Source organism: Antrostomus carolinensis, unplaced genomic scaffold (genome assembly GCF_000700745.2).
Source record: "Antrostomus carolinensis isolate BGI_N321 unplaced genomic scaffold, ASM70074v2 scaffold11696, whole genome shotgun sequence".
NCBI lineage: Eukaryota > Metazoa > Chordata > Aves > Caprimulgiformes > Caprimulgidae > Antrostomus > Antrostomus carolinensis.
In genome coordinates this window covers 1-26,822 of record NW_010323956.1, presented here as the reverse complement: position 1 = coordinate 26,822, position 26,822 = coordinate 1, and the positions used below count along the sequence as shown (strand labels likewise).

General features: G+C 37.8%; 1 protein-coding gene across 1 annotated transcript; it reads left to right on the top strand.

Annotated features, from left to right (window-relative positions):
* LOC104527139 (CLIP-associating protein 2-like) lies at positions 1–25,458 on the top strand. Its single transcript, XM_010170766.1, has 7 exons — positions 1–34; positions 549–695; positions 14,168–14,247; positions 19,802–19,894; positions 20,602–20,747; positions 21,978–22,113; positions 25,384–25,458. Exons 1-7 carry the CDS (start codon positions 1–3, stop codon positions 25,456–25,458), a joined length of 711 nt encoding a protein of 236 aa, XP_010169068.1.
* The last annotated feature ends 1,364 nt before the right edge of the window (positions 25,459–26,822 follow it).

Sequence of the window (26,822 nt, the reverse complement as noted above, 5' to 3'; positions counted from 1 at the left end):
ATGAGGCGGCTGATCTGCAAGAGGATCTGTGATTGTAAGTTGAAAAATCTGGGTGGAAAGAAAGAGACAGGGAGTGCTGGTTAGACACATTGTGGGAGGGAGGATGTGTAGCAGAAAATGCATGCATGAGTAAAAAAGGAAAAGGGAGAAGCATTTGTCTTTGGTAGACTGGAATGGTAAAAATTATATTAAGGGTTTTCCTTTGGGGAAAATAGTCAGAAATGGGTAAAAATATTCAATCTCTGCAAAGATAATTTTCCCTTTGTGGGAATGGATGTGTAGGATTCATTTTTACGTTCAGTTTTACAGTGGTTAATTATGAAGGCAAAATAATATTTTATAAGGACTTAACATGTAGAAAATGCTGTTTATTTCTCATTGTCATTTCATTCCCGTGTCAGAGAGAGAGAGAGGACAAAGTGATAAATATTTATTTTTATTTATACATTTTCAGAATGTCTATTAAATGTGAAGCAGAATAGCTGATTAGGAAATAAATATACAGGCATTCTAATAGTTGTATTTTTATTTAATGTATCCTTTTCTAGACAAAAGCTTTGATGATGAAGAGTCAGTGGATGGAAATAGGCCATCATCAGCTGCTTCAGCCTTCAAGGTTCCGGCACCTAAAAAGCCAGGAAATCCTTCGAACAGTGCAAGAAAGCCAGGATCAGCTGGTGGGCCTAAGGTTGGAGGTAAGGTAAAGCTATTCAGATTCTAAATCAGTGTTCCCAGAAACCTTGCCAGAGCAGGTACTAAACAGAGAACTTTGGAAGGTGATGTTTAATGCATGACTGCAGTATTTTTGCAGAGCTGAAAACAGTAAGGGACCTGGTTTATGTAATTATTCATACGTAAAGGTGTGTGCTAGTCTGTTTCTGTGAATGTACATTTAGCTTATCAAGGCCTCTGATGGCACAAATAAAATGAACATCTGGAAATAGCAATTGTGTTGGTAAAATGAATATGTGGGTGCCTCTGTGATGGAAGCCACACGTCACTTACTGTATATATAAATATACTGTGGAATTCTGTAGCAGGTCTGTGTAGATGATATTTTTACTGTAGGTCTGCACTGTTTCACGTGGCTAGAAAAGGACTGGCCATCAGCCATAGACCTCAACAGAGGTGCATATCACACCTGAATGGCTTTTATTATTATCCCTTAAACTGTCAGAGTACTGGGAAATTGGTTGTGAAAGATAAAAAAACCGGGCCAGAACCCTTGCCAAGGTTTTTTTTGCATGGTAGATTTCAAAGCAGTATAATGATGATGCTTGCTAATTATGATCTTTGAACCTGGAAATCCGCATTTTTTTTAGGGTGGGGGTAATCTGACAAAAGCAACTGTTTACTGCTAAAGCAGAGACAGCTTTTTTGATGGTTCATGTACACATTCAGAAACACGATTAAGTAGAAACATATCATGCTTCAAGTATGGCTTTTTTATGAATAATTGATTTTTTTCAGTAAGGAATTTTTGTAAGAGTAAGTAATTTTTTCATGATCCTATTGATGTAACGTTCCCTTATGTGAACTGCAAAGCAAAGATAAAATTTGAAAGAAGATACATATGCCAAACAAGCTGCCATAAGTATTTTCGTGTTAATAAGATATAGATAATGTTTTGACAATTATTGCTTTACTGATGTGATCTTTAATGTTCCTAATTATTTGAAAAGATTCCCACAGGGCGGGATCAACACTACCATAGTATAACTCAAAATTGATAGAAGTATGATTAGAAAATGCCACCTAAAAGACTTCCTAAAGGAAGTTATCTCTTGAAATGGATTCTTGGTATTTATCATTATTACACAAATAAGTAATAATATAATCTCTTTTAACTTGAAGCATGGTGGTTTTTGCACACAGGACTAGAACTGAATGCTCAGAGTTCCTGTTTCTTTCAGTATGTGCTTCTTTAATTATATTTCATTAAATATAGATTTTTTTAATGTAAAATTGTTTTTATGTGTAGACTTTCCCTTTACATACTCTGCAGTAAAAGCATGGAGATGGGAGAGCAGAGGAAGGGAAATAAGAGAATAACCAGTTGACTGATTTTTTTTTTTTTCCAGTTAACCTAAAAATTCAGGAGTAAAAGAGATCAAAAAAATAAAAAAATATTACATTGGTTTTCCTCCTTTTCCTATATTGCCAAACTTAAATAAATAAATAAATATACATGGAATAAGGATAAAATTTAAGCATGCCAAAACCAGGGAACTTTGATCATTCCTTGCTTTATACTGTCTCCTTTCAACTCTAGAAAATACTGAGGAGTGTTCACACGTGCATCTGTGTCTGCTCTTTTTTTATTCTGTCAGTATGTCTACAGTCAGAATTTTGAAAATTTAAGATTAAATGTTTGGCCTTACGGCCTTGATTAAATTGTTCTTTGAGTACTTGTCTGTACGTGCATCTCTGGCATGATTGTGCAGACTGCTCAGGTGGTTGACCGTGGAGAATTTTTGCCTTAATATTTTGTAGGACAGATGTTGTGCCTTGTATTCTTCACAATACGATTGTGGAAATTTGTCTTCCAGTCTTCAGTTGTTCTCAACCACCTCTACTTTTTTTTTTTCTTGCTGTCTAGCAGAGAGAAACTTTGCTGCTTGTGCACAGATTTCTTTCATTACATTTAACTATACACTTCCTAGTTTAATTTTTCTTTGGTGTTTTTTGCCCTTCAAGTTTTCCTTGAGTTGACCCTCAATCTTTTCTTTTTAGCGTTTCCTATATGTCACCATTGATCAGCAAGGATATTATTGCTATTTTCATTTTTAGCAGCTACTATTTGTATTCATTTTACTCCTGCTGCTCCTTATTTGTATCTTTCCATGTTTTTTTCCATCCTCATACTTTTTTTTGAGGTTACCAATTTTTAAACTAGTTCTGTCTAGTAACAAGGTTGCTAGTAGATAGAAGTGTTAAATGTCTGGGCTAAGAGAGCCTTACCCTTCTGCATAATTTTTACAAATCCTGCATCTCCTAGACTGATAAAGAACATTAGTGTAGATGCCAAATGTATTTCTTAAACGAGTCAATCAAGTTGTAGTCTCTTCCAGCAGTGAAGAGTTTCCTGTAAGATTATTCATACGAACAATGATGCAGGTCAGACAAGAGGTCTGTATAGTCCACTGTCGAATCTGACAGTGGTCAGAAATGGCTACTAGAGAAATGTATGTGAACAGGGCAAGTGTCTAGAAGCACGTGGTCATTACAGGACAAAATTCTGGGTTTGGAGAGCTTCATTCCACAGAGAACCACAGTCTTTGAAGCATCCAGTTAGGGCATCCTATTCTCCTTATCCTGAGACTTCATGGATCTTTATGGCTACAAATGAACCTTGATGCTCTTTTGCACCCACTTCCTGTAGGGTCTGCTTTACAGGTCCCTGAAGGACACCTGAGATTTTTCTCCAGCCTCAAAACTGCCATATTTGTGGAGCAAATCTATGGTTCTGGAAGTGTCTGCTATTACCAATTTATTAAGGCTCTGCCATATCCTGCAGTCCTAAATCCTTCTGCTTACCACTGCATTCCAGGCCTGTAATCAGTGAGAATGTAATTTCTCACCTTTCCCTCATGAGCTACAGGTATTTCAAGCTCGTAACTGCTCACCTCGCGGTTCTGTCACCTGTTGGTCCTGCTTGTCTGAGTTTTCTCTGACTCTCACATATGCTTGTGCACATACTAAGTATCGTGGCTTGAATGAAGTCTTATCCTAGCAAAACCAGGACAGTAAGAAGTTGCAGTTCAGGCTTGGAGGAAGAAGCATGAGCAGCTCAATTAACTGTGTTGCTTTTTCTTTCCTTTTCACTAAAACCTCCAGAGTCATGTCAGTGACCTGTAGCTGAAGTGGTCCTTTGCTGCAGTTTCTTCTCTTCAGGCTCCTGTGACCAGGCAGAATTGCTGGTGCGGGTAGAAATTGTGTTGAGTGTAGGCTGAGTTTACTGCAAGTTCCATTCATTTAAACTACCTTTTACATTCCAGAGATCCTTTTCCTAGGATATTGCTTTAGAAAGGTGTCTTTTCCAATTAGCTGTAGATGACCTACAAGGCCTACAAGAAAGCTGGGGAGGGACTTTTCATAAGGGCAGTTAATGACAGAACAAGGGGAAATGGGTTTAAGCTGAAAGAGGGGAGGTTTAGATGAGATATTAGGAAGTTCTTCACTGTGAGGGTGGTCAGACACTGTCCCAGGTTGCCCAGAGAAGCTGTGGCTGCTCCTCCCTGGAAGTGTTCAAGGCCAGGTTGGATGAGGCTTTGAGCAACCTGGTTTAGTGGAAGGTGTCCCTGCTGATGGCAGGGGGGTTGGAACTGGATGAGCTTTAAGGTCCCTTCCAACCCAAACCATTCTGTGATTCTATGACAATGAAGTACAGCTTTTTGCTGGCTCCAGAAGGGAGTGCAGGCTGTCCTGTCATGAGGCTGAGAGAATTAAACATCTGAGCCATACTGCTCACTTTCTTTTATGCTGGTATCTGATGATTTATACCTCAGATGCACATGTGTTTGGCTTTTCATTATATACTCCCTGGACATGTTTCTTATTGAAGAAATGAATTATTCCAACACTGATCAGATACCCTGTTCAAGTTAAAGGACTCATCCAATATACAAAAGGAGTGTTTTTTTCACTGTTGGACACTTTCTGTTTCATGAAGGAAATGTGCTTTGGTGGCACTGGAAATGAGAATCATTATCCAGGAAGGCAGGTGATGCGTCTATGTAAATTGGCAATAGCAATGTCCTACTTGGGCTGGAATTCTCTCTCCTTGTGCTGGGCATGACTGTGCAAGATTTTTTGCTGTTGGCTGTAGGGATGAGAGAGCTTGTAGAACTTGGACATTTGTTGACAGGTGTGATTAAGTCTGTAGAAGACAGCTTGCCAGAAAAGTATCAGAGCAGGCAGCCTCAGTGGGGTGCTGCCCTGAGAGTGAGAAATCCAGCAGTCTGTTTCTCATCTGACTTTGCTGCTGGGAGGTGTTCAGACACTGACCTTCTTGCTTGTGTTGAATGAGAAGAGATGGGTCTTCAACTCAATGGGCAGTGCTTTGGCATATTTCTTATCCCATTCCCCTTTCCTGAGTTAGTCCTTTGCCATGAAATGCACAGCTGATCTACCTACTTCTGCCAAACTTGCTTTCAGCTCTTCATTCAAGTGTCACAGCCTCTGGAAACACCCCTCTGCTCTAAGACCTTCATACTAAGAATGTGCACCACGTGTGTTCTGCCCTTCCAGAAATGGGCTCTCTCTTGGCAGCATGACAAACAGCTTTTCAGTTGTGAGGGACACCATAATTTGCCGTAGAAAAAGATTTGAGTATGTTAGCCAAATGAGCGATGTTCTTGTCCCTGCACTGTTCAAGATATCTTAGAGGGCTTTGGCAGGTTCTCTTGCAAAATGTGAGCTCCTTGTTCCAAGTCTTCTAGGGAATTGCTTGCTATTATACTTACTATTCAGAAGCTTTATGTAGTCTTGATCTTAGTAGGAAAACTCCATCTTTATCTCAACAAGAAGACTGGCCTCCTCTCTCTTTCCAACATGTCAGTTTAAGTCAGTAGTCTTTAAAATGGATTACAGAATCACAGAATGTCAGGGATTGGAAGGGACCTCGAAAGATCATCCAGTCCAATCCCCCTGACAGAGCAGGAACCTAAATGAGATCACACAGGAAGGCGTCCAGGCGGGTCTTGAATGTCTCCAGAGAAGGAGACTCCACAGCCTCCCTGGGCAGCCTGTTCCAGTGCTCCGTCACCCTCACCATAAAGAAGTTTCTTCTTAAGTTTAAGTGGAACCTCCTGTGTTCCAGCTACACCCATTGCCCCTTGTCCTACCATTGGGCATCACTGAGAAGAGCCTGGCTCCATCCTCATGACATTTGCCCTTAACATATTTATAAACATTAATGAGGACTCCCCTCAGTCTTCTCCAAGCTAAAGAGACCCAGCTCCCTCAGCCTTTCCTCAGAAGGGAGATGCTCCACTCCCTTCATCATCTTGGTGGCTCTGGATTAAATGTAGGAACAGTGATACTTCAGCAGAGCTACACGGCATTTGGAAGAAACGCTTGCTGATGAAACCCAGTCATGACAACAGTTTGTATTAACTTTCTGTTGCTTGCTTTACGAGAAGCTCTGTGCGGCTGGGACGTTGTTTTTAATCTTGTAATTTGAAGCAGTGTGGACTCTGTACAGTTGTCTTCAGTGCAGAGATACTGCATGATGTATTTTTACCTGTGGTCTGTTGGCATTTTTTAATCTATAGTGTATTGACCTAGCAGTGTTATTACACACTACGTACTGCTTAACACTAATAACGTTGGTACACTTTTTGAAACAGCCTCTGTTGCTTTAGGATGAATCATCCAGTGACAAAACACCAAAGGGGGTGGTGTCATTAATTCAAATGTCAGGATTATTGTAACTGCTGTTTAAGAAGATAATTTGGAGTAAGAATGTCGTTGATGCCAAACATGAAGAATATGAAGTGAAACCCCAAGGACAAAGAGGGTTGGGTTTTTTGGGGGTTTTTTCTGTCAAAAAGTATGTGTTAATGCAAAAAGTATTTTCTTCCCAACATAAAAATTGTGATGTTGCCTTCTTTTCTTAAACTGTTCAAAGAATTGGTCTTCAGTGAAGACTGCAGCTCTGTCAGTTTGAAGTTTGATGCTGGCATTGTTTGAAATAACCCTCAGTTTTAGGATCATCTTACTTCTTAAAAGTCAAAAAAAGCCTTCTAAAGTTTGATGATTGCTCAAAACACATGAAGAATATCTCATGTTAGGTAGAAATCAGGTAACTCGAAAATTTGGGTGAACCAGGTGAACAGTTTTGTCAAAAGAAGGCTGAGAACTATAATAACACCATACATGTTTTTCTTAACTACAGCAACACCCACTTACAGTAGGAAGCTATTCCCAGCTTCAGAAAATTTCATGCATCTGTCTATAGTGTGTTCTATCAACCCCATAATGCTTTTTTTTCCTTCTCTAATAATAGCAATACAGTTCTTTGGGAAATATTAAAATGGTACTGATTGGCTTCTTTTGGCTCTATTTCCTAGCAGAAGACATTTTGAAGTGTTTAGAGGCTTTGGTAGGAAACAGTTTAAATGGAAAGGCTCTGGATAAAACAAATGTACTACTGAAAAATGGATACTTGCCTTCTGATATCTCAGCCAGGTGTGAAGTTAACCTCATTAAATCTACATGCTGTAGTTAAGAAACATTTTTGTTGAAAGGCCTTCAATAGTTGTCATACTTTACATACAAATTGTTAGTGAAACAGGGTAAACTCGTCCTTGCTGTATTGATTGTCTTCAGACTCATGAAGACAGTTCTGTGTTTACTTGCACAAAAAAAAGCTTCATAGTAATCAGTGCCCGAGGGTTGGGTTTGGTTGGTTTGTTGTTTGGGTTTTTTTTTTTTTTTTACTTTTGAGTTCTGCAGAAAATAAGTTCAGGAGTCTCCTGTATTATTTGTTTAGCCCTCATTAAGCGATTGCTAAAGTGCTGTATTTGTCATGTAAAATAAACTAGGATTTATTTTTTTTCCATGGTTCTGTATTGACCCTTTGTAGGACATAAAACTGCTCTGAGAAAATCTTAGTCAGCAAAGCATCCCTTACATTCTGTGGCACTTGCTTCCCTCTTTGGTATCCAGGTTGTTGAAATTCAAGGATTTTTCTGCAAGATCCCAGCTGAAATCAGCCTTTTTGTCTTTCCAAGCAGCCTTTGAGATCAGCCTTGGGTATCTCCAAGTCTGAATCAGAGGATTTGTTACAGAATGCCTTTTTGCTTCCTTGTCCCCACAGTGAACGGCAATTAACTTCCTTCAGGAGAGATCCTCACCCATGGAATTGCTGGGTTGCAGTCCTGCAGTCATGAACTGCTGCTGTGTTAACCTAACCCAGAATTCAGGGAGGCAGGAGGACTTCCAGCTTGGCAGGTTCTCTGAGAATTGTTGGGTTTTGTTGTTTCTTACTCCCCTGAATGGCACTTCAGGAGAGGGTTTCCTTACCCGTGATCAGCGGTCTGTTCTCCTTGGCCATTATAAATGTTTGTCCAGTCACTGGGGTTTCCATTTCTCTAACAGATACTTTCCTTTGCAGCTAGCCTAAGCAGGTTGTTTGGAAAATCAGCCTTAATGAGGAATCTGAATGAAAATAAACATACATGATAAATTATACGTGTGTATTTACACACACCTATACATATACATTTGGAGAATATATATTCATAATTACTGCGCATTGGTCTCCTTGTTTTCTATGCATCACCCACGGACAAGTGGCAGATACTTCATACTGCTTGAGTTTATTTTGCACTAATTTCCAGAAGCTTCAGTTAGATTGCAGGATTTATTTTGTAGGTGTAAGCACCGTACTCTATCTGATAAGTCTTCTCTCAAAAGGCTCATAGAATCACAGAATATTAGGGATTGGAAGGGACCTCGAAAGATCATCCAGTCCAATCCCCCTGACAGAGCAGGAACCTACATGAGATCACACAGGAAGTTGTCCAGGGTGGGTCTTGAATGTCTCCAGAGAAGGAGACTCCACAACCTCCCTGGGCAACCTCACAACCCTCGATTCCACAACCTCACAACCCTTAACTCCACAACCCCTCCCTAGCCTAGAAGGCAGCTTACAAATGGATAAAATAGGAAGAGAGTGACAGTTAAGCAGAAATTAAGAGGTCTGGAGATCAGAGCTCACCACACTGTAACCTTCTTTTGACATCTCTGCCCTATGTTCTAGTACCAAACATCTTACTAGCAACCACAGTAGTACCAGGCAGGGATGAGAATAAGGGAGACAAACCCACCCCTTGCTTAGTTTGCTAACATTGAATACTGATTTTTTTTTTTCAAGCAGTAAGAAGGGGAAGTAATTTCTTTATATTTTCATATGGATGAATCCAGAAGGAAAAAGAGGGAGGAGGGAGCTGGGCTGTAATCATCTGACCTTGCCATTTTGAGTGGCTGAGTTGCAGAGTAAGCAAAGACAACCATTCCAAAACATCCTGCATTATTACTTTGCAAAGGAGCAGGTGTGATTTCTCTTTGTAGGGCTGGGGGGGCGGGGAGAAGCATCTTAAAAAAAAAAACCTGTTTCATTTCTTTGAACAATTGTATGTACTTTCAAATGGAGAAGCGGGGAATGTAGAAGCCTAAGATGAGAATTATTTTCATAATTGAGTAGAGAATTTTCACCAAAGGTGCAGATATTACTTGCAACAAATAAATGAAATCTGCTTAAAAATATAAGAGAAAAAGCCATCCATTAAAATCACTTTTACCTTCTGTCTTGCACTAGTGAACTTCTAGAAGTAAAAGATAAAAATGTCTTGTTTAAAACATGTAAAAACTAATTGTATGGTTTGTGATGACAGGCAGTGCTAGTTCTAATTGTTCTGAATACAGTATCTGTTTAAGTTGTTTCAGAAAAGAATACACAGTTTAAGAGAAGTGACAACAGTAATGAAGATACTATTTTTCTGAAACTTACACCACAGCTCCTCCAAAAAATCACAGTATCCCCAACCAGTCTGTTTGCAACACAAATTATAAATGATACAAGTGAACTGTTTGTGTTCCTGGTTGTTCTCAGTGATTTCTGTAATGTAAAATAATTACTGCAATTGTCCCTATGTAGGGAAGTTTATTTTTGTAAAACTAGGAACAAGTTAAAGTAAAATGTAAATATTAGATTATTAGAAAGCTATATTAAAAACTGAAAATAAGACTAATGCTTTCATGCTCAATAAAATTAGAATAACTTTAAAGCTCACCTGTTGAAACTGGCCAAATGAGCTGGGGTCTCAAATGTGTGCTCTTTTAAGTATTTATGAAAAATGGGTGCCAGTAGAGAAAAGAAATACGTGAGTGCTTTGAAAGGTGACTGTGAGCATGAACATTGTGCATGAGTTGAAAGGTGATTGTATGAGCTTCTAGTTGAGCAGAAATAGGCATTAGTCAATGGTGAGATAAGCTTAAAATAAATCAGGTGTCTGTATTCTTGCTGCTCATGGAAATGCTTGTTTTTCTCTGCACCCAGAGTTAGGTCATATCTAATGTATGTCATCCAGACCTTGTACTAAGTAAACCAAGTTTAATTTCTTTGTATAGTTGTCATATTTTCTGCCTGCTTCACAGGTGCTTGTGAATTGATCTCCTAGCATTTCTGTGAAAATAGGAGGTAGTATTATTCATCTTTTTTACCTGTGAAACTGTGCTACATAGGAATTGAGGCTGAAGTTACTGTAACTGTGCATTCAGTATTGGGAATCAGCTTCAAATACAGCTAAATTTCTCAGAGAACGTAATGTTCAATACACAATTCCAAAGGAGTTTTCATGCAGTGACCTTCAGTCTTTTCGGTCCATATAAGAATTATTTTGTGCTTCCTCTTAGTACACAAATGTGGTGTTTGCTCCTGACTAATGACGTGGCACGCCTCAGGGATTGAGATGTGCTATCCTAACAGTTGAACACCTTGCACCACCTTCTTCCTTTTAAGCCTAACTCACTCCTGGTTTCTTCTTGTCCCTTCTGCTCCTGTTCATTCCTGGGGGTGAGTAATTTTATGTAGAGATCTGCTCAGTATCTCAGTCCTCAGAGACGGCACATTCACTTGCTGGGTGGAAACTTCTGTGCATGTGCAGTGTCTCTGGCACGTAGAGGGGAATGTTTTAATGAAGCAGCCACACTGCAGATGGGATCTCCAGGGATGTTCTCTGACTATGGCCACCAAGTTTCTTATGTGGGCAGATAAAGTAAGGAATAGAAGGTATTACGAAGTTTTTTGAAGGTATTTTGCTATTTTGTTCAGTTTGTGCAGCTGTTTCAGCTCGAATGCCTTGGGGACAGTGACTTGGCATTGGAGGAGCTGAGGTGAACAAGTCAGTTGGGAATGAATGTCAGTCACTGTGGCTGAACATGACAGAATTCATCTGTCAGTTTCCTTCAAGTGGGCTTTCTAGCAAAGGCTTTTCTACTCTGCTAAGTCACTTGGTTATAACTGGAGTTGTCTTCTAAGCTGGTTTAAAACAACGTGGAGGCTTTGTCAGTTCCAGTTCTGCCAAAAAAAACCCCTATTTGGATTGTGTTGTATCTGATTTAAAAATGTATTTTCTTTCTGAAACCTATTTCAAAAAAACTCCTGTGACTTGTGTTGGAACAACTGCATAGATTTACTGATCCTAATTGTCTGCCCAGTGTCTTTGTCAACGGCAGTTCAGCTTAAGTCAAAAGCATTTTAGCTTAAGTTAATAAATCATGAACTGCAATGACTTAAGAGACTGGTACATGTTTCTTCTGCTGTTCCTCTCCCTCCTCATCTCTCCCCTCTACGCAAGTAATAACTACCATCAGGCAGATGTGGTGAGCAACCCAGTAAGGTAATCTCCCAATGGTTTCCTAGGTTTTATTTGTGAGGTTTCTCTGGTAGGCAAGGTATACGCTTGCAAAAACCCTGGGAAGATAGACAAGTTTAGAGTAATGAAGAGGTTTTTGAGGACCCAATCAAAACATGAAGGGAATTTTCGGAGATTCTCAGTCTTCAGCTACTTTTCTACGCGTTTGGTTCATGGTTTACAGAAGCAGAATTGTGAAAAGTGCATAAGAAAATATGTTATTCTGGACTGTTTTATTAACTGTAGCAGTAATCTCATGGTACCTGGAAAGAGGATTCCTTACTGACCTACTGAAATTGTCTATACACAGGTCTTTATCAGAATTGTCATCTTAAAATTCACTGTTACCATCTCAGAGGTGGCAATTCAGATCGTGAAGCACTGGTAGCTTCTTCCCTCTTCCCGCAACAGATACCTATTTAAAAGGAAGCTGACAGGTTTATTAAATAGTAATAAAGGCTAACCTAAGGTTAAAATAAGTAGATTTTGCAAAGAATATCTGAGAGCTACAGAAGATTCAGGAAGAAATCTTAATTTCAGAGACTAACAAACAGCAGAACAGACATTCAAAGAAAGAATGAAATAAAGCCCTTGCAACATCCATCCCTTACGACTGGGAACAGTTCCTGAGCACTCTCAGTCTGTTACAGGTACCATGCTAAGGAACTCTGCTCACAAACAGTTAGGTTTTGTGTCACTGTGTTTGAAAGAGATTCCAAAAGTTGTTTGCTGTAATTTATAGGAAGCATAATTCGATTTCTGCAACTTACTTATTTGCAGCTCATATGGGTGCATTTGCTTTTTGCTTTGTATCAACACTTCCTTTGGATTTTAATTTTTTCCCCTTTGTGTTTAGTGAGATGGGCTGTCCATCCCACTAGGTTGCCTTTGCATTTGTCCTTCCTTAAGTTCATTTTGTTTGAGTGTTGCTCTGCTCCCTTCAGCCTGTACTTCGGCTTTCAGCAGCTGTACTGTTTAAGCTGCCTGGAGTCACTTCCTTCCCTTTCTCCACTAACTCATTTGTATCCCAAGTCACCCCTGGGATTGTGCTAGCACAGTGTTTGTTTTATGGCCCCGCAGTCGAGCAGCCCAGGGAACTTGCCACATTGCAACCATTTTTCTTGGCCAGGTTATTTCACTCTCCCTTCAGCCACTCCCTGTTGTGATTTACTCTTCAGTTGTGCTAGGGCTAGAATGAGGGAGGCCAGTAGGAGCCAACCTATTATAGGAAAAGCTGAGTAAGTACTTGAGTTTATCCTGTGCTGAGCTGAAGCTGCTGTCAGTTCCTAATTTACAGCTGATGGTGAATTATCCTACAAAACCAAAAGGGTAACAGTATTTTTTTTATTTTTATTTTTTTTTAAGTGCTGGAATGATCTGCATCTTTTACTTCTGCTTCAGTGTCTTGTAGATCAGAAGGGAAGCTTTTGAATTAGTTGAGATGTGGGTATTGCTTTAGGGGGTTTTTTGTTTGTTTATTTCAGAAAAAAAAATGTAATGCATATCACTTTACTCTAGATGTGTTTCTCTATAAGATACTGTTACTGCATGCAACTAAATAATTCTGAGGGATCAAAGATCTTTGTGTAATAGTACCCAGAGTGTACTAACAGATACTGTGTGACATGCATTGTATCAGAAAATAGTTACCAATCTTTTATGGGTAAGTCTGTTGAGAAAAGCTTTTAAGAACAAAAAGTGAAGCAAAGTTTTAGAGTTTATGTTAACCTGAAGTTTCTGTACCAGTTATGAAATTCCCTTTTTTTCACAGGGAAATTCTTGTTTTGAAATGTTAGTCAGGAGACCCACAGAAGCTGAAAAAACCCTAAATTTGACTAGTAAAGAGTGGCTACCAAATACAAGTTGAGCAATTTTTTATTGTTAGGCCAGTGCTTGTGTGCTTTGATTAAACAGTTCTTTGTTTCAAAACAAAAAAAGTCCAGTATCACTCTCATGACATCTTTTTTTCTACTATGTAATGTTGTCCCGTTGTTTTGTCATCCCATCATGCACAACTTTGTAGATACTAGTACGGAGAGCATCAAGCTGGTAGAGCAAGTGAGCAGTCCAAAGGCATTACAGAATTGGTAAACATATGTAGAAAGAGACTGGGAAGGAAAAGGTTGAACAACGTTTTTCCTTCTCATAAGTATAGATTTTGACTTGTGTACAACATGAAGGGAAGACAGTTGCTTCACACTTTATTTTGGTATGAATCTGTGATCATGCAGTTCAGGAGGAGAAAGATCAGTGAAATAGAAGTGCATGTACTTTTAGAGAGAACGTTAAAAATGTGTTACCTACCAAAAAATCTGCATAGACATTTTTTATTACCAGGCAAAGAAACAATAAAACAATTTTCTGGAAGTATTCATTTCAAAGAAAAGTGATCTGTAGAAGTGAACTAATTGAGACCAGGGAAGGTGGGAAATGCTGTGTTCCTGGTCTGTGTAAAGCGTCCCTCCTCCTTCTTTCTTTAAAGTAATAAATTGTTATTTCTTGGATAAAGGATTTTCTCTTAATAATGCATCTCCTCAAGATGCATTATTGGATGTTGTTAAGGTGCTTCTTATTCATGGTGAAATCAGAGTTCAAGGTCTTGCAATTTTACACATGGTGAATGTTCATGATTTTTGTAAATTATATTAAAAGTTTTACAAAAGATATTGTTAATGATGTTTACGTCAGTTTGAAAACCTTGATGTGCATTACATACTGTTTAACAGTATTTTACATTCTTGTAGGTTCCTCTAAAGAAGGAGGAGCTGGAGCTGTGGATGAGGATGATTTTATTAAGGCATTTACAGATGTCCCTACTGTACAGGTAAGATGCTGTGTGTACTCATATTTGTTTTCAGAAATACACTATTTGCAATATTATGTGTTAGCCTACTTTTTAAACTTCTTTAATTTTACGGTCTTCTAAGCAGGTGTTGTTACTTTTCCTTCACTCTAAATGTACAGTCTCCATGGAAAGCTCTTTATTTTTTCCAGTTCGTTACCAAAAAAACCCACTTTTTCATTACTGTGCTAATTATTATCACATTGTGTTGCAGCTAAAATCTATTCTTGCTTTTCTTAATCTTTGCCAGGGAGCTACTGAAAATAGTTGTATGTTTTAATTTTAATAAGAAAAAGATTTCCATAACGTTTGGAAAATTTAGGACTACAATTTCATGGGATAATCAAGTGCTAATAATGCAGGCAAATAATTTAAAAAACAAGAGTTATATTTTCAGATGTGTCTGAACTGTAATGATACATGTCTGGCATAAATGTCCTTGTCTCTAGCAATACAAAAAAAATCTAGCACCTTATTTGCATACTAATGAACCTGTTGGATTCTGAGTTCTTACTTGGAAGATCAGATTTTAATTTCTGTTGTTTAAATGTGGGAATTACACATACTTGGTACTTTCACACAGTTGAGTCATTTAACATGCTTGTATCTTGCTAAATGTATTTTGAATAAGTTTTCCTTCAGCAGCTGAGGTGTGGAAGGCAACCAAAAACTCAGTCAGCCATAGTTCCCAAACACCAGAAGGATTTTATATGACTCTCTTTTCTTAACACGTACTTTTGTTCTATTTTTAATTCCCAAGATGATAGTGTAGTTATTTGTTAGCTCTCCTTCTGTAGGCAGAAATACTGTCTGCTTTGATGAAGGAACACTCTATCTCCATGGTTCCTGTCACGTTGAAGAAATCTTTGTCTTGGGCTGTAAGAGCTTTATGTTGCTTTGCCTCTCCAAACTGTGTTAAGGATTCTTTAGAGGGCAAAAACATGGAGCTCTTAATAATCTTTATCCCCATTATGTTGAAAAGAGCCATATTCCACAGAAAATGTGCTGTCTGTAGTTCAGTGCCTTAATATTTGCAGTCCCAAGCAGAGTTTTCTAATAACTCAAGTTGGATAATAACACTGCAAGAACAAAAGTGGGGTAACTATGTGGCTGACGAGCACATGTGATTTTCTGTCTTGACTGCTGGATGACCTAGGAAGGTAGGTCATTCCTAAACTGCAAGAGGTGGAGGAGAAAAACCCACTTGTCTTTACTAATCTCACCCAAGTTGAGAGGGGGATGCAGGAGAGAAATATGTAACTGACCTCCAAATAACCCATTTGTTTCATGGATAAGAATGTAAGAAAACCTGCTGACCAGGCGAAAAATAAAAGAGCTTTTTTGGTATCCTTAGGAATAATGGCTTCTTGCTGTCCAACTTCTTGCTTCTAGTTGTGGGCAGTCTCTGACCTTTCCAAAAAAAGGTAGATCCCGCGTTCTGAGGCCATGTTAATTACTAAGGAAGAGAAAAGTTTCTGTACTAGACCCTGTGAAGAAAGAACGTTTATGACCTGGTTATTTAATTTACCTGGTTATTCCAGAAGCAAAGGAAGCTTGATAGAATGAGGAGAGGGATTTGTTTGTACATTATCAGGCCCATTCCCGCGTCTTTCTGTTTTCATTACTTTTGTGGGTTTTAGTAGTGGCTTCAGTGAAAGTAAAGAAGGGAACTATATTATGGAAAAATGTATAATTCTGGATTAATCAAGTAAATTAAGGTTACTTACTGTGTCTGTATGTTTAACTCATTCTTAAAAGCTGGTGGATCTGCCTTTCCAGGAACCTTTTCCAATGACTGCTCATCATTACTTTTTTGGGAATATATTATTATTTACTCGTATCTAGTTTGTAATCCCCATATTGGAAATACTTTCCTTCTGTATAGTTATTACTCTTACTTTTATTTGAGCTTTTAATTTTTCTGCCTTTGATGTTGCACTTTTCTTTAATGATGTGTGTGTGTTGCCCTCTAATGGATAGCAGCAGTTTATGAACAAAATGAGTGATAGTGAGATATAGTCTGATGGATCTGTGTGCCAGAAAGAGAAGTACTGTGGTGAGAGGATTGTGCCTTCATATTTATCATTACTACCATAATGTTTTTACAACTTTGTTTATTTGCTTTTGCTGAAATTGAAGAATATTCTGTGTTCAGCTTATTAGGAGTAACTCACATCAATAGCTAGAACTTGTTTCAAAACAAATTTAATTGTTTCTTAGAAAAGTCTGATGTGGGAACTTGCAAACAAAAAGACATATTATGTCATTGACTAAACACAGAATTTAATCTTGGCCTTCTAAAAGCATAATTAATCAAGGGCAGAGAGAAAAGAAATTATTAAAATATTACCTTTTATTCCTCTGAAACTAATATAGTTATGGACATCCTTGACAATTTGAGATTTTTCAGTGGAATTACAGTTTTAATTTCATTATGATAAAATTATGCTATTTACTAAATTCCTCATTACAATGCCAATTTGAATAGCAGAAATTGCATAGATCCAATTCTGTTTGTGCCAGGTAATTAAAGAAGAAATTAAATTCTTTGCCTAGGCATGCAAGTAGGGCGGACATAAACCCACTGTACGTGTTGCTTCTGCACTTGTCTGTTGCTTACCATGGTGAGACACTGGAACAGGTTGCCCAGGGAAGCTGTGGATGCCCCCTCCCTGGAAGTGTTGAAGGCCAGGTTGGATGAGGCTTTGAGCAACCTGGTCTAATGGAAGGTGTCCCTGCTCGTGGTAGGAGGGTTGGAACTAGATGATCTTTAAGGTCCCTTCCAACCCAAACCATTCTATGATTCTGTGTTTTAATCATGTGGCAGTAAATGCAGCACATGGTCTCTGATAACACATAGCTGAGAACAAAAAATGTCCTACTTCTGAGGATCTACTCAGTGAGACATCTTACTGAAGGTATTTGTGCCTTGACCGGAGCCCCAGGCTAAATTTCAAGTGTGCACTAAACAGATCTCCGTTAGCTGCCACCAGAAGACCTGATCCTGCTTCCCTTGTTTTTGCACTTCACTTCTTTGTGAAGTTGACATAGGATGCTGAGCTGGCAGAGACATTTTTGCCTTTCCTCCTGTAGGGTTAGCTTTTTCTGTGTTAAAACCCTGAACTGGGAAGGAGACAGGGCAAGGTGGGTGATGGTAAAGGGGGAGCCTGGGGAGATTGAATTGTGTCACGAATTCTGATGGCACTAGGGGCACCGTAATGTGAAATCCTATTCCTGCTTAACCAGTGACTACTCCCTTCTGGTTTTAAAAGGAGAATTAAGAATTTTCTTTGATAATGGAAATTTAATTTGGTAAAAATGTTTACTGAGACACACGTAGTATTTATTCTTAATAGCAATGCTACCTAAAGAATTAGTGTTGGAGTAAATCAGTGTTGTGCAACAAGTATTATAGGCTGTCACTGTACACAAATATATTAAATGGTGATACAAAACTCATTCAGTTTTGTGGGCAATGGAGTAGAAAGTCTGTTATGCTTGGACCTGCTGTTTTCATTAAATCATTTACTCTTTTTAAATGTTATGCATCAGATGTTCATTGATTTTTAATGAAGAAGAAAACAGTAATCATGAGGAATAGCTTTTTGGTTTTTATTGATACTGTTGTGTCCCCTGTATAGAGCTGCAAAACTGCTTCCATAGTGTACCCTGTAAAGGCTTATACAGCTGTGTGGTAATAAAAATTTCAATTTTGTTGGGAAAGCATATTCAGAAATTGTTTTCTGTATGGTAGTGAAGCTATCCTGGGTGTACCAATTTGTCTGTTTCTGAAATTATTCCTACCGTGTTTATCCTACAAAACAGATCTGCAGGTGTTTTAGAGCATGAATGTCTTCCACCTCCTTAGTTTTCCAGCCTGAAATGTAGGGGCTTCTGCAACCATGTTCTGTTAAAGCATTGGAACTGAAGTAGATGTCAATAGAGTCAAGGTTCCATATCTCCTGTAAGTTAAAAATAATTTTACATGCTCAGGAAATTGGAAAACGAGACTGTATTTGGAATAACTCTTGTAGTAATTTCAAGTTGTTCAGGAAAATAAGATATTTTTTAGAAAACGTGTGTTCAGCTTAACTGTAGAACAGAAGAAAGACATTCCTAAAATCTTTTTACAATAAAGTAAAAAAAAAAACCCCATATTTACATGCAGAACAGTGTGTTCAAGAGGCGAGTGTCAAAGCTCTTCAAAAATTCATGCAGAGCAAGGTGTCCTAACCACTGGTCCTTCCCCCCTCTACATGCTCTTTGCTCTTGCACATAAAAAAATTATGTCTGGGACTTAAATTAATAATGAGGGAGCATCAGACACTATTTAGGTGCTACGTAAGTTATCGTGCTGGCCTCAAGCTTTTACTCCGGATGGGTATGAGTTTCCCTGCAGTCCTGAATCGTGTCTGCCAGCCCCATGTGCTGGATGTGTCTCAGATGGCACCAGATGTGCCTGTGTGCAGGCAACTCAATGTAGCCCAGTGTGTTTATGTAAACAATTTTTGATCCAAAAAATTGGAAATCTTTAGCTGAAAGTACATTTTTGAAAAAATTCTGACTAGATCAAATTTTCTGGTTAGTAATTTCCATCATATCCTCTTCAGCTTATTATCAGTCTGGGGAAAAAAAAGCAACAAACCTTTAAAATTTGGATATTCAATGGAAGCAGAAAAGGGCATCCTGTGGCTTGTGTCTAGGAAAGTAAAAGGGAAGACAGTTTATTTCTGATGTTAATATGTTTTCATGACTATTTTTTAAATTTTCTTCTTTAGAAATCCCCTGTTGAACAGTTATCAATGAAAGCATTAATTCATGTATTGCCAAATAGTGACTGATGTCACAAGGGTGTACGATTAGACTGGGCAGGCTTCAGTTTTGCTGGAGTTACTGTGTAGAGAAGAGTGAGCTCTGGAGGCTGCTCCTTACATTTATTTACTGACTGCGTAAGTTAATATATCATAGGCTTGGAGCAGTAATACATATAGAAGCTATTGGAGGTTTTAATTTATTTTTCAGAGAAATTTCTGATTCTAATGTTGACTAGCAGCCCAGTTAGGCCCTTGTAGAGCCATGCCTTCTTGTCATGTGGAAGACAGTCCTTACCCTGAAAGAGTTTTATCAGTTTAAAATCTGCTGGTTGAGTATCATTGTAAGAGTGGGTATGAAAAGGAAAAATTGAATTGCAATAGTATTGTGACAAATTATCTAAAACCTCTGCTTGTATTGAATTATGCTTTTAAAATTGAGTTAATGAAATTCTAAATATGATTAGATCTTCACAAAGATGAAAGGAAAATGTTGGTTCTTCAGCTTCTAATTAATATTTGCTGCTCAGTGATATTCTCAAAGATTTGCCTACAAATGCCCACTTTTGTCTCTTATACAGTTGTCTGGAACTTTTAGGGCAACTTTTTCAGAATTGTAATTGTATTTTCAGTCTTATAAAACTATTTTCCTTCATCAGTTACCTAGGGTATTAACAGTTGGTTTTGTTTTTTTTTTTGTTGTTTTTTTTTTTTTATTACTTCAGATCTATTCAAGTCGAGAACTTGAAGAAACGTTGAACAAAATCAGGGAAATTCTCTCAGATGACAAACATGATTGGGATCAACGAACCAATGCGGTAAACTTTTTATCTGGTTTCAGGTTTGGGTGGACGTATTTCATAAAGCATAAGCAGCTAGATATTTTAAAATGTTTTTTCTTAAAGTAATTACAATCCAGATAATAAAATAAATTTTAATTTTTGTTTTTAAACATTGAATTTTCATATACCAAATAAGTTTGAACAAATGTTTTAAAAAGGACAAAATAAATTTTTGCTGACATTTAAGTGGAAGCTTTTCTAAAGCCATTGTGTGTGTTTCAGTTCGCATTTATGGAAAATTACATATTCTGCAGGTAAACTGCTAGTACTGTTAGTACATCTTACTTGTGGATACGAAAGTTACACTGCAGGATTAAAATGTTTGTGTGTTTTATAATTTATATTTTTTATCAGATGTATGTCATCATCTTAGTGTTTGGAAACAAGTATGTGACCAGAATTATGTGTTTGTAGACTGGGATCTGAGACTTTTTAGCTCTAGATTTTAAGTAATAGCATTTTTTTTTACATATGTGTTTGTAGACTGGGATCTGAGACTTTTAACTCTAGATTTTAAGTAATAGCATTTTTTTTACAGTCCTTTAAATTACTGCCATATATTTAAAAATTATGTTTGCTTTAAACACATTCCTATGTACATTTTTGCAATGAAGTTGTTACTTTTTTTATTTTGGAATGCATATTGATGGTGTCCTAAACTAAATATCTTGCATTTTTTTTAGCTGAAGAAAGTTAGGTCATTGCTTGTTGCTGGAGCTGCACAGTATGATGGGTTTTTCCAGCATTTACGGTTGTTGGATGGTGCTTTCAAGCTGTCGGCCAAGGATCTCAGATCCCAGGTGGTTAGAGAAGCGTGCATCACTGTAGCGTGAGTATAGTTTATGTGCTTTCGTGTACATTGTTAGATTTTAGTATGAATTTGACTTAAAGATGCTTTATCAGTGTTGTTCAGTCAGCATCTGAAGCCACAGAGAGGAAAAAAAAAAAAACCACATAAAGGAATTTGTTCTTGTAGGCAATATACGTAGTTGATAATCCTGTAACAGATTGTACGTGAAGACCCAGTTACCATCATTTCACCGAGTACTTAGTGCAAGTTAATACAAACTGCTGTAAGTGCTACTTGTAGTATCAGGGACTCGTCTTGGGACATTCACGTGCGGGTGATTGGCACAAGGACTTTACTGGGACTAGTTGTAATAACAAAGTGAGCTGCCCTATAGTCTTTTGAACATTTCCGCTCGACAGTTGGGTTGTCTGAGGTGCAATTTAAAAAGATAAAACCCAAGTGAAAGCTTCAGTTAAGACATTGTACATTTTGGTGAGGTAATATCTTTCATGTCCATGATGTTTCTGTTTAGCCACAGCTTCTAAAACTAAGATCTCCATCATGTTGGGGACTCTCCTTAAATTCAAGGGAAGGGCAAGGGAGCCTTGTTTTCACACCAGAGCAGCCTTTCCTGCTTCCGTGAACGTGGAAACTTCCATGTTTGCCATAGCTTTTTTTTTCCTCTGGAAAGGAATTAATGTAGTCACTGATTTTTTTCCAGTAGCTGAGTGGAACAGATAGACCCCAGAGTTCACCTTTGCTATTCTGGTTTCCTGATTGAACAGACAATGGGGACCTCTTGGAGCATACAACTGTCCTTGCCAGGGAAATTCAGGCTTTGAGAAAATAATGCTAACCTTTCCTAACATGAAGTCAGGTGTAGCATAAAAGTACTGTGTAAACATCCTCCTCCTGCACTGAAAAGGAAAAAAATGTTGACCAATAAATGTAAAATGTCAAATTGTGTTAAAAACCAGAAATACTATGGTATTTTATGTGGATATAAGAATTTTAGCCTTTCAAATTGTAGTATTTGTTTTTCATTACGAAATAAGGTTATTAATGTTCAGCCTTTTAATGTGTCTGCTAAGTAACAAAAATGTTCCACAAATCCTGCATATATAATGAGGCAAGGACTTGAAAATACTGAAATGAAAGAAATTCTGTTGTTTGGAAAGATAAATCTTTAAAGTGTACAGTGAAATTTGTTATTTCAAGACTAAGAAATTAATTTTTGTTAACAAGTTTTATTTATTTTTTCCTAAATAGCCATCTTTCAACTGTTCTGGGAAACAAGTTTGATCATGGCGCTGAAGCTATTGTGCCTACTCTTTTTAATCTGGTTCCCAACAGCGCCAAAGTGATGGCAACTTCTGGGTGTGCAGCCATTAGATTCATTATTCGGGTAGGTGTTCCTCTCTCACTTTGCTTGCTGGGAATATCTTGGTAGTGGCTTTTAGAAGAGATAATAACAATTCTGAAATATGGGATTATAAATCATTCTTCAATGGAAAAGTAATTTTTCTCACAGAGGGGCAAACATTATTTGACATTGAAACCAGTCAGCAGCATTACCATCATAAAGATGGAGGAGTAGGTATGAAAAACAAGTCTGCTTTCGTGTTTTCTTTTGTAATGTGTTAATTGTAAAAAGGCAAGTGTATTTCAAAGATTAACTGTGTTTAACTGCCTTTCGGGGAAGACAAAGTTAAGATAGTAGTTAAGAACCTAGTAAAAATTTTTTAAAAAGAACAAAAAACCAAAAGCAAACACACAAAAACCCAAACAAAAAAAATCCACAAAACAAAATATTTTTACAAAAAAAATACATATTTTTTTTAAAAGTTGGAACTGTGGAGTTAATGATAAAATGATGGAGAGGCTGAACATACGTGGATCAGTTCAGAAAGTACAAGTTCATGGGCGAAAAACCCAACAGAGATTTTAATCCTCGGGGTTTAAGAACTTTCTAAGCTGAGTCCTTAAAGCTATAGTATGTAGAGAATGCTGTAAATTAGCTGTTTTTTTGTTTTTTGTTTTTTTGGTTTTTTTTAAATTGTCTGTTCTTTAAGCATCTGCTAATGGCTGAGGCAAGAGATTAGATAGATTTCTGGGACTTATACTGGTATTTTTGTGTTTCAAATGGAAGTGGGACATTGCCTGTAGTTTCTACATTAAAAGCTGTGGTGTTCTTAATGCTGGGCACTCACTGCTATTCACTGTGATCTCATCCATGGTTTTAATTTTGTAAGCTGTTGGAGACCTAAGTGGTTTAATCACACCTTTTATTGTCATTCTCAGTGTGTTTGGGAATCTGTACTTAGTCTTTGAGAATCTGCCCCGAGACTTCTGTGTTACCTTTGCATCAGCACTTGGGCTAAGAACCAGATTCTTACAACGTTCTGTGAAATGGTGAACGGCACAGAGTTGAGAGTGAAGGAAGGAATACACATTACAGAGAGTGATTAAATTTGTAAGAGAAGAATACCATTTGCAGTAGCATTAGGGAAGCTCAGGCATGTAAGAAAGTAGCCCTATCTCGTTTAGAGGAGTGAAATCAAGCACCAGAAAAGTAGCATGAAATAAAAATTCACTGATTATATTAAATTGGCTTTATTGGTTCAATTGAAGACAAGGCTACACATCGGCTTTAGCTGCCCTGATTTTGTTTAAACTTCTGTTGTTCTTGGCTGTAATTTAACATACTAGATTGGAGACATAGAAGCAAGAAAATCCTATCCATAGTAATCAAATACCCAACCAATAAATGGCTTATGCAGGATGTTCTGACAGAACATTCAAGTTTCAGTGGAAAGAGAAAGAAACAAATATCGGTGTCAAACAAAATGCAGTCCCACTCTCCTTTGGACTTCTGTCCTTTGGGTTAGATGGGAGTTGGTCAGGGAGTTTGTGATCAGTTGAATATTTAGAGCCCAAGCCATTACAGCTTTTGGAGTCATCATTTTGCTTAAACACTCTTGCCGGAATCCCCTGACAACCAGTTCAGATCCCGGTGCTTTAGTATCCAATTGTTGTGGGAGTGAGTGTATGTAAAAAAGAGGGAGGCTGTATTATGCCAGTGATCTTGAAGAGCTCCGTCTCCTCTTTGCTTCTTTCTTGATTTCATATTTCTTCTCCAGATAGTTTTTATACTGTAGTCTGATTTCTCTTTCTTCACTCTTAATAAATCAGGAAACTTCTTTTATTTTCTTTAAAAAAGGCAGGGCAGGGAGAAAAATGGGGAGAGGGTTTGTTGTGATGAGGTGGCACGATGGCAGAAAAGCTTTTCCAGAGGGAGGTGGAATTCAGGTTGGGCAATTGAGCTGCAGGGTGGGTTGAGAGGAAATATGTATAGTTACAACTTCAAAGGGGTAACAGCTGAAGTGTGCAGTCTTAAAGCCAAATGAAAGCAAGCCTGAGGCTTTCATTCCTTTGCAAAACACTTTCTAGAAATTATAATGTCAGTAGCTCCCAAGACTTGAAACATACAGGTTTCTCCATCTGTAAAATCGTATTACTCTTTCCCTGATACTGCTTACTGTTCCCTTTGGGGCAGTCATATGCCATTTTTCAATTTGAAAACTATGCAAAATTGCAAACAAAACCCCTAGAACCCTACTTCAAAGTATTTCAGTAGAAACAAATGCAACTGTAAGGCTCTTCCAGATTTTTGGATTAATTCCCTCCTAATTCTGAAGTTGGCAGTACTCTGAGAGCTGATAGTTATCTCTCTGCTTTTTTGGTGATTTGTGTGTCTATATCCCACAGCAATAACCTAAGGAGAAAGTATGGTACGTGAGATGCTAAGAATTGTTCAGTACTGTACTTTTTAAGAAGTTTTTTTATAAGGTGCAGTTTCACACTGTATTGGGGACTGTTTTAGAAATTATGTGTTTAAGAAAGGTATAAAGAAATAAACTTAAAATGGATTTGTGAACCTTGTTACTCTTACTTGGAATTAAAATGTTAATACTTTGTGTCTATAGTTAGTTAAGATAAGCTGAAGTAAGGCTGCTTTCATCCTGAAATAAAATATTGCATTTGTATTTTTTATAGTTTATCTTATACACTTTAAATGGTAGTTCAAGGGTTTTCTTTTCCCATGAGGATGTTGGGTGTTTTCATGTAGATTATATACCTAAGCTTGCTTATATTACATGTCATGCTTTTATTATTTTTTGACATATTTTGCATTAAAAGGAATTTGGTCTTTGTAGCACTAATCGTATTGATTGATCCCTAAAAGAATGCCCATGGTTGCAAATTGATTGATTTGCTTTTTGCTCCATAGCTCTGATTTTTAAGACTGCTATACCTATCGTTTTCTTTCTGTGGCAAAACTAAAATAGCATCAGATCACAACTCTTTTGAGGAGACACTTACATTTGCACCTTCATGTATGACTTCTGACAGCTAAATATTGCATATCATGATGTTGATTGTTGATGGTATTGGAAGTGCTTTTTGCTTGACATTTTGGAAAAAAAAAAAGCAGTTTACTCAATTTCCATGCTAGCAGCAGTCTCTAATAGTATTCTACATTTACTTTCAGTAAGTGTTTTAAATTATTGCAATTTTTATTATGTTGCTAATTCTGTTTGACTTAATTAGTACAGTGCAAATTCAGGAATGCTTTTGTCATTAAGTGCTTTGTCTTTTTTTTTTTTTCCTTCAGCATACCCATGTGCCACGACTCATACCTTTAATAACAAGCAACTGTACCTCAAAATCAGTTGCAGTTAGAAGGTAAGTTCTAAATAGCAAATTATTAAAGCTGTTTCTTTTTTAAAGCAACATGCGATGATCATATGTTGAAAATAAACAGATTTGAAGATTTATGGCTGTCAGCTCTGCATACACAAAACTTTGTCACCCAGTACACTACAAAAATGAATTTCAGCGAAGTTACATCAGATGATGTTGAGGAATGATACTTCATGCCATAGTGGGGGACATACACTGTATCCTTCTGCAGAATTTATTCTAATTTAAAATGTTCCTAACATTTTTTGAAAAAGTACCTTCTGATTTAAAACCAGAAGGGGGGAAAAAACGTTGTAATTGAATCTGTGTTGCTCAGTCTGGTGAGAATAAACAGCACAGGTATTGAGAGGCATTGGGAGAGCATGGAAAGACGTGGATGTCTTTGTGAAGAACCAGCCTGAGCCTCTTAGTAACTATTAGGACCAGGCTTGATGGGTCTAGCGAGGTTAGCTCTTGTCAAAGCTCCACAGCTTACTGCACACTGTGTGTGCCAGCACCTTGCTCTCCTGATGCCGGGAGGACTTTGTAACTTCTGTGCAGTGCAGTTTGAATGTGGGGAGCTGGGCTGTCTGATACTGTGCCCAAAATAATAAACCCACCACACTGGGGACTGTGGGATTGAGACAGTGGCTGCTACCTTAGACAGGAGATAGTGGATCAATGTGTTGTCATGTTTAACAACATCTTCAGCATGTTGCTTTATCCAAGAACATGATACTTAAACACTTAGATTGGCTCTTGACAAAATGAATTGGTTTCTGACTGTCATTTTCTGCACAGAATCTCATGAAAGCAGTTAACACTGTTTCTGGACCCATGCTAGCTCTGGAAGCGCCATGTCTATAGCTATGTGTCTGCAAGGAACAGCTTGATCATCTAAACTATTTGCTGTCTTTGCTTCCAGAGCAAGTATTATCTGAACTCAGATTTTACTGACCTGTCATAACTTACAGTTCGATTACAAAGCAATTCACAGGGCTTCAATTCCTCCATGTACCGTGGCTTTGCTGAGGAACATTAGACTGTGGGTGGCTTTGGTACTGCGTTTCACAATCCAGTGAGCATCAGTGAAGATGGCCAAATTTGCATAGTTTTCATACTGACTTCATTCCTTTGGAAAGACAAAGGAAAACATGATCTCTTATAATAGTGAAAAATCTTTCAGGGTTTCTTGACATGTCTTGTAGGGGTTCAAAGGATTTGGGCAGAATAAAAATGAAATCCACCCCTCCAGAACAGGTCAAAGATGCAACATAACCAGAACAAGTAATAATTCCAGAAAATAGAGTCCACTACCTTTTTGAAAACTTATCTACAACTTGACGATACAAAGCTGGGAGGAGTGGCTGA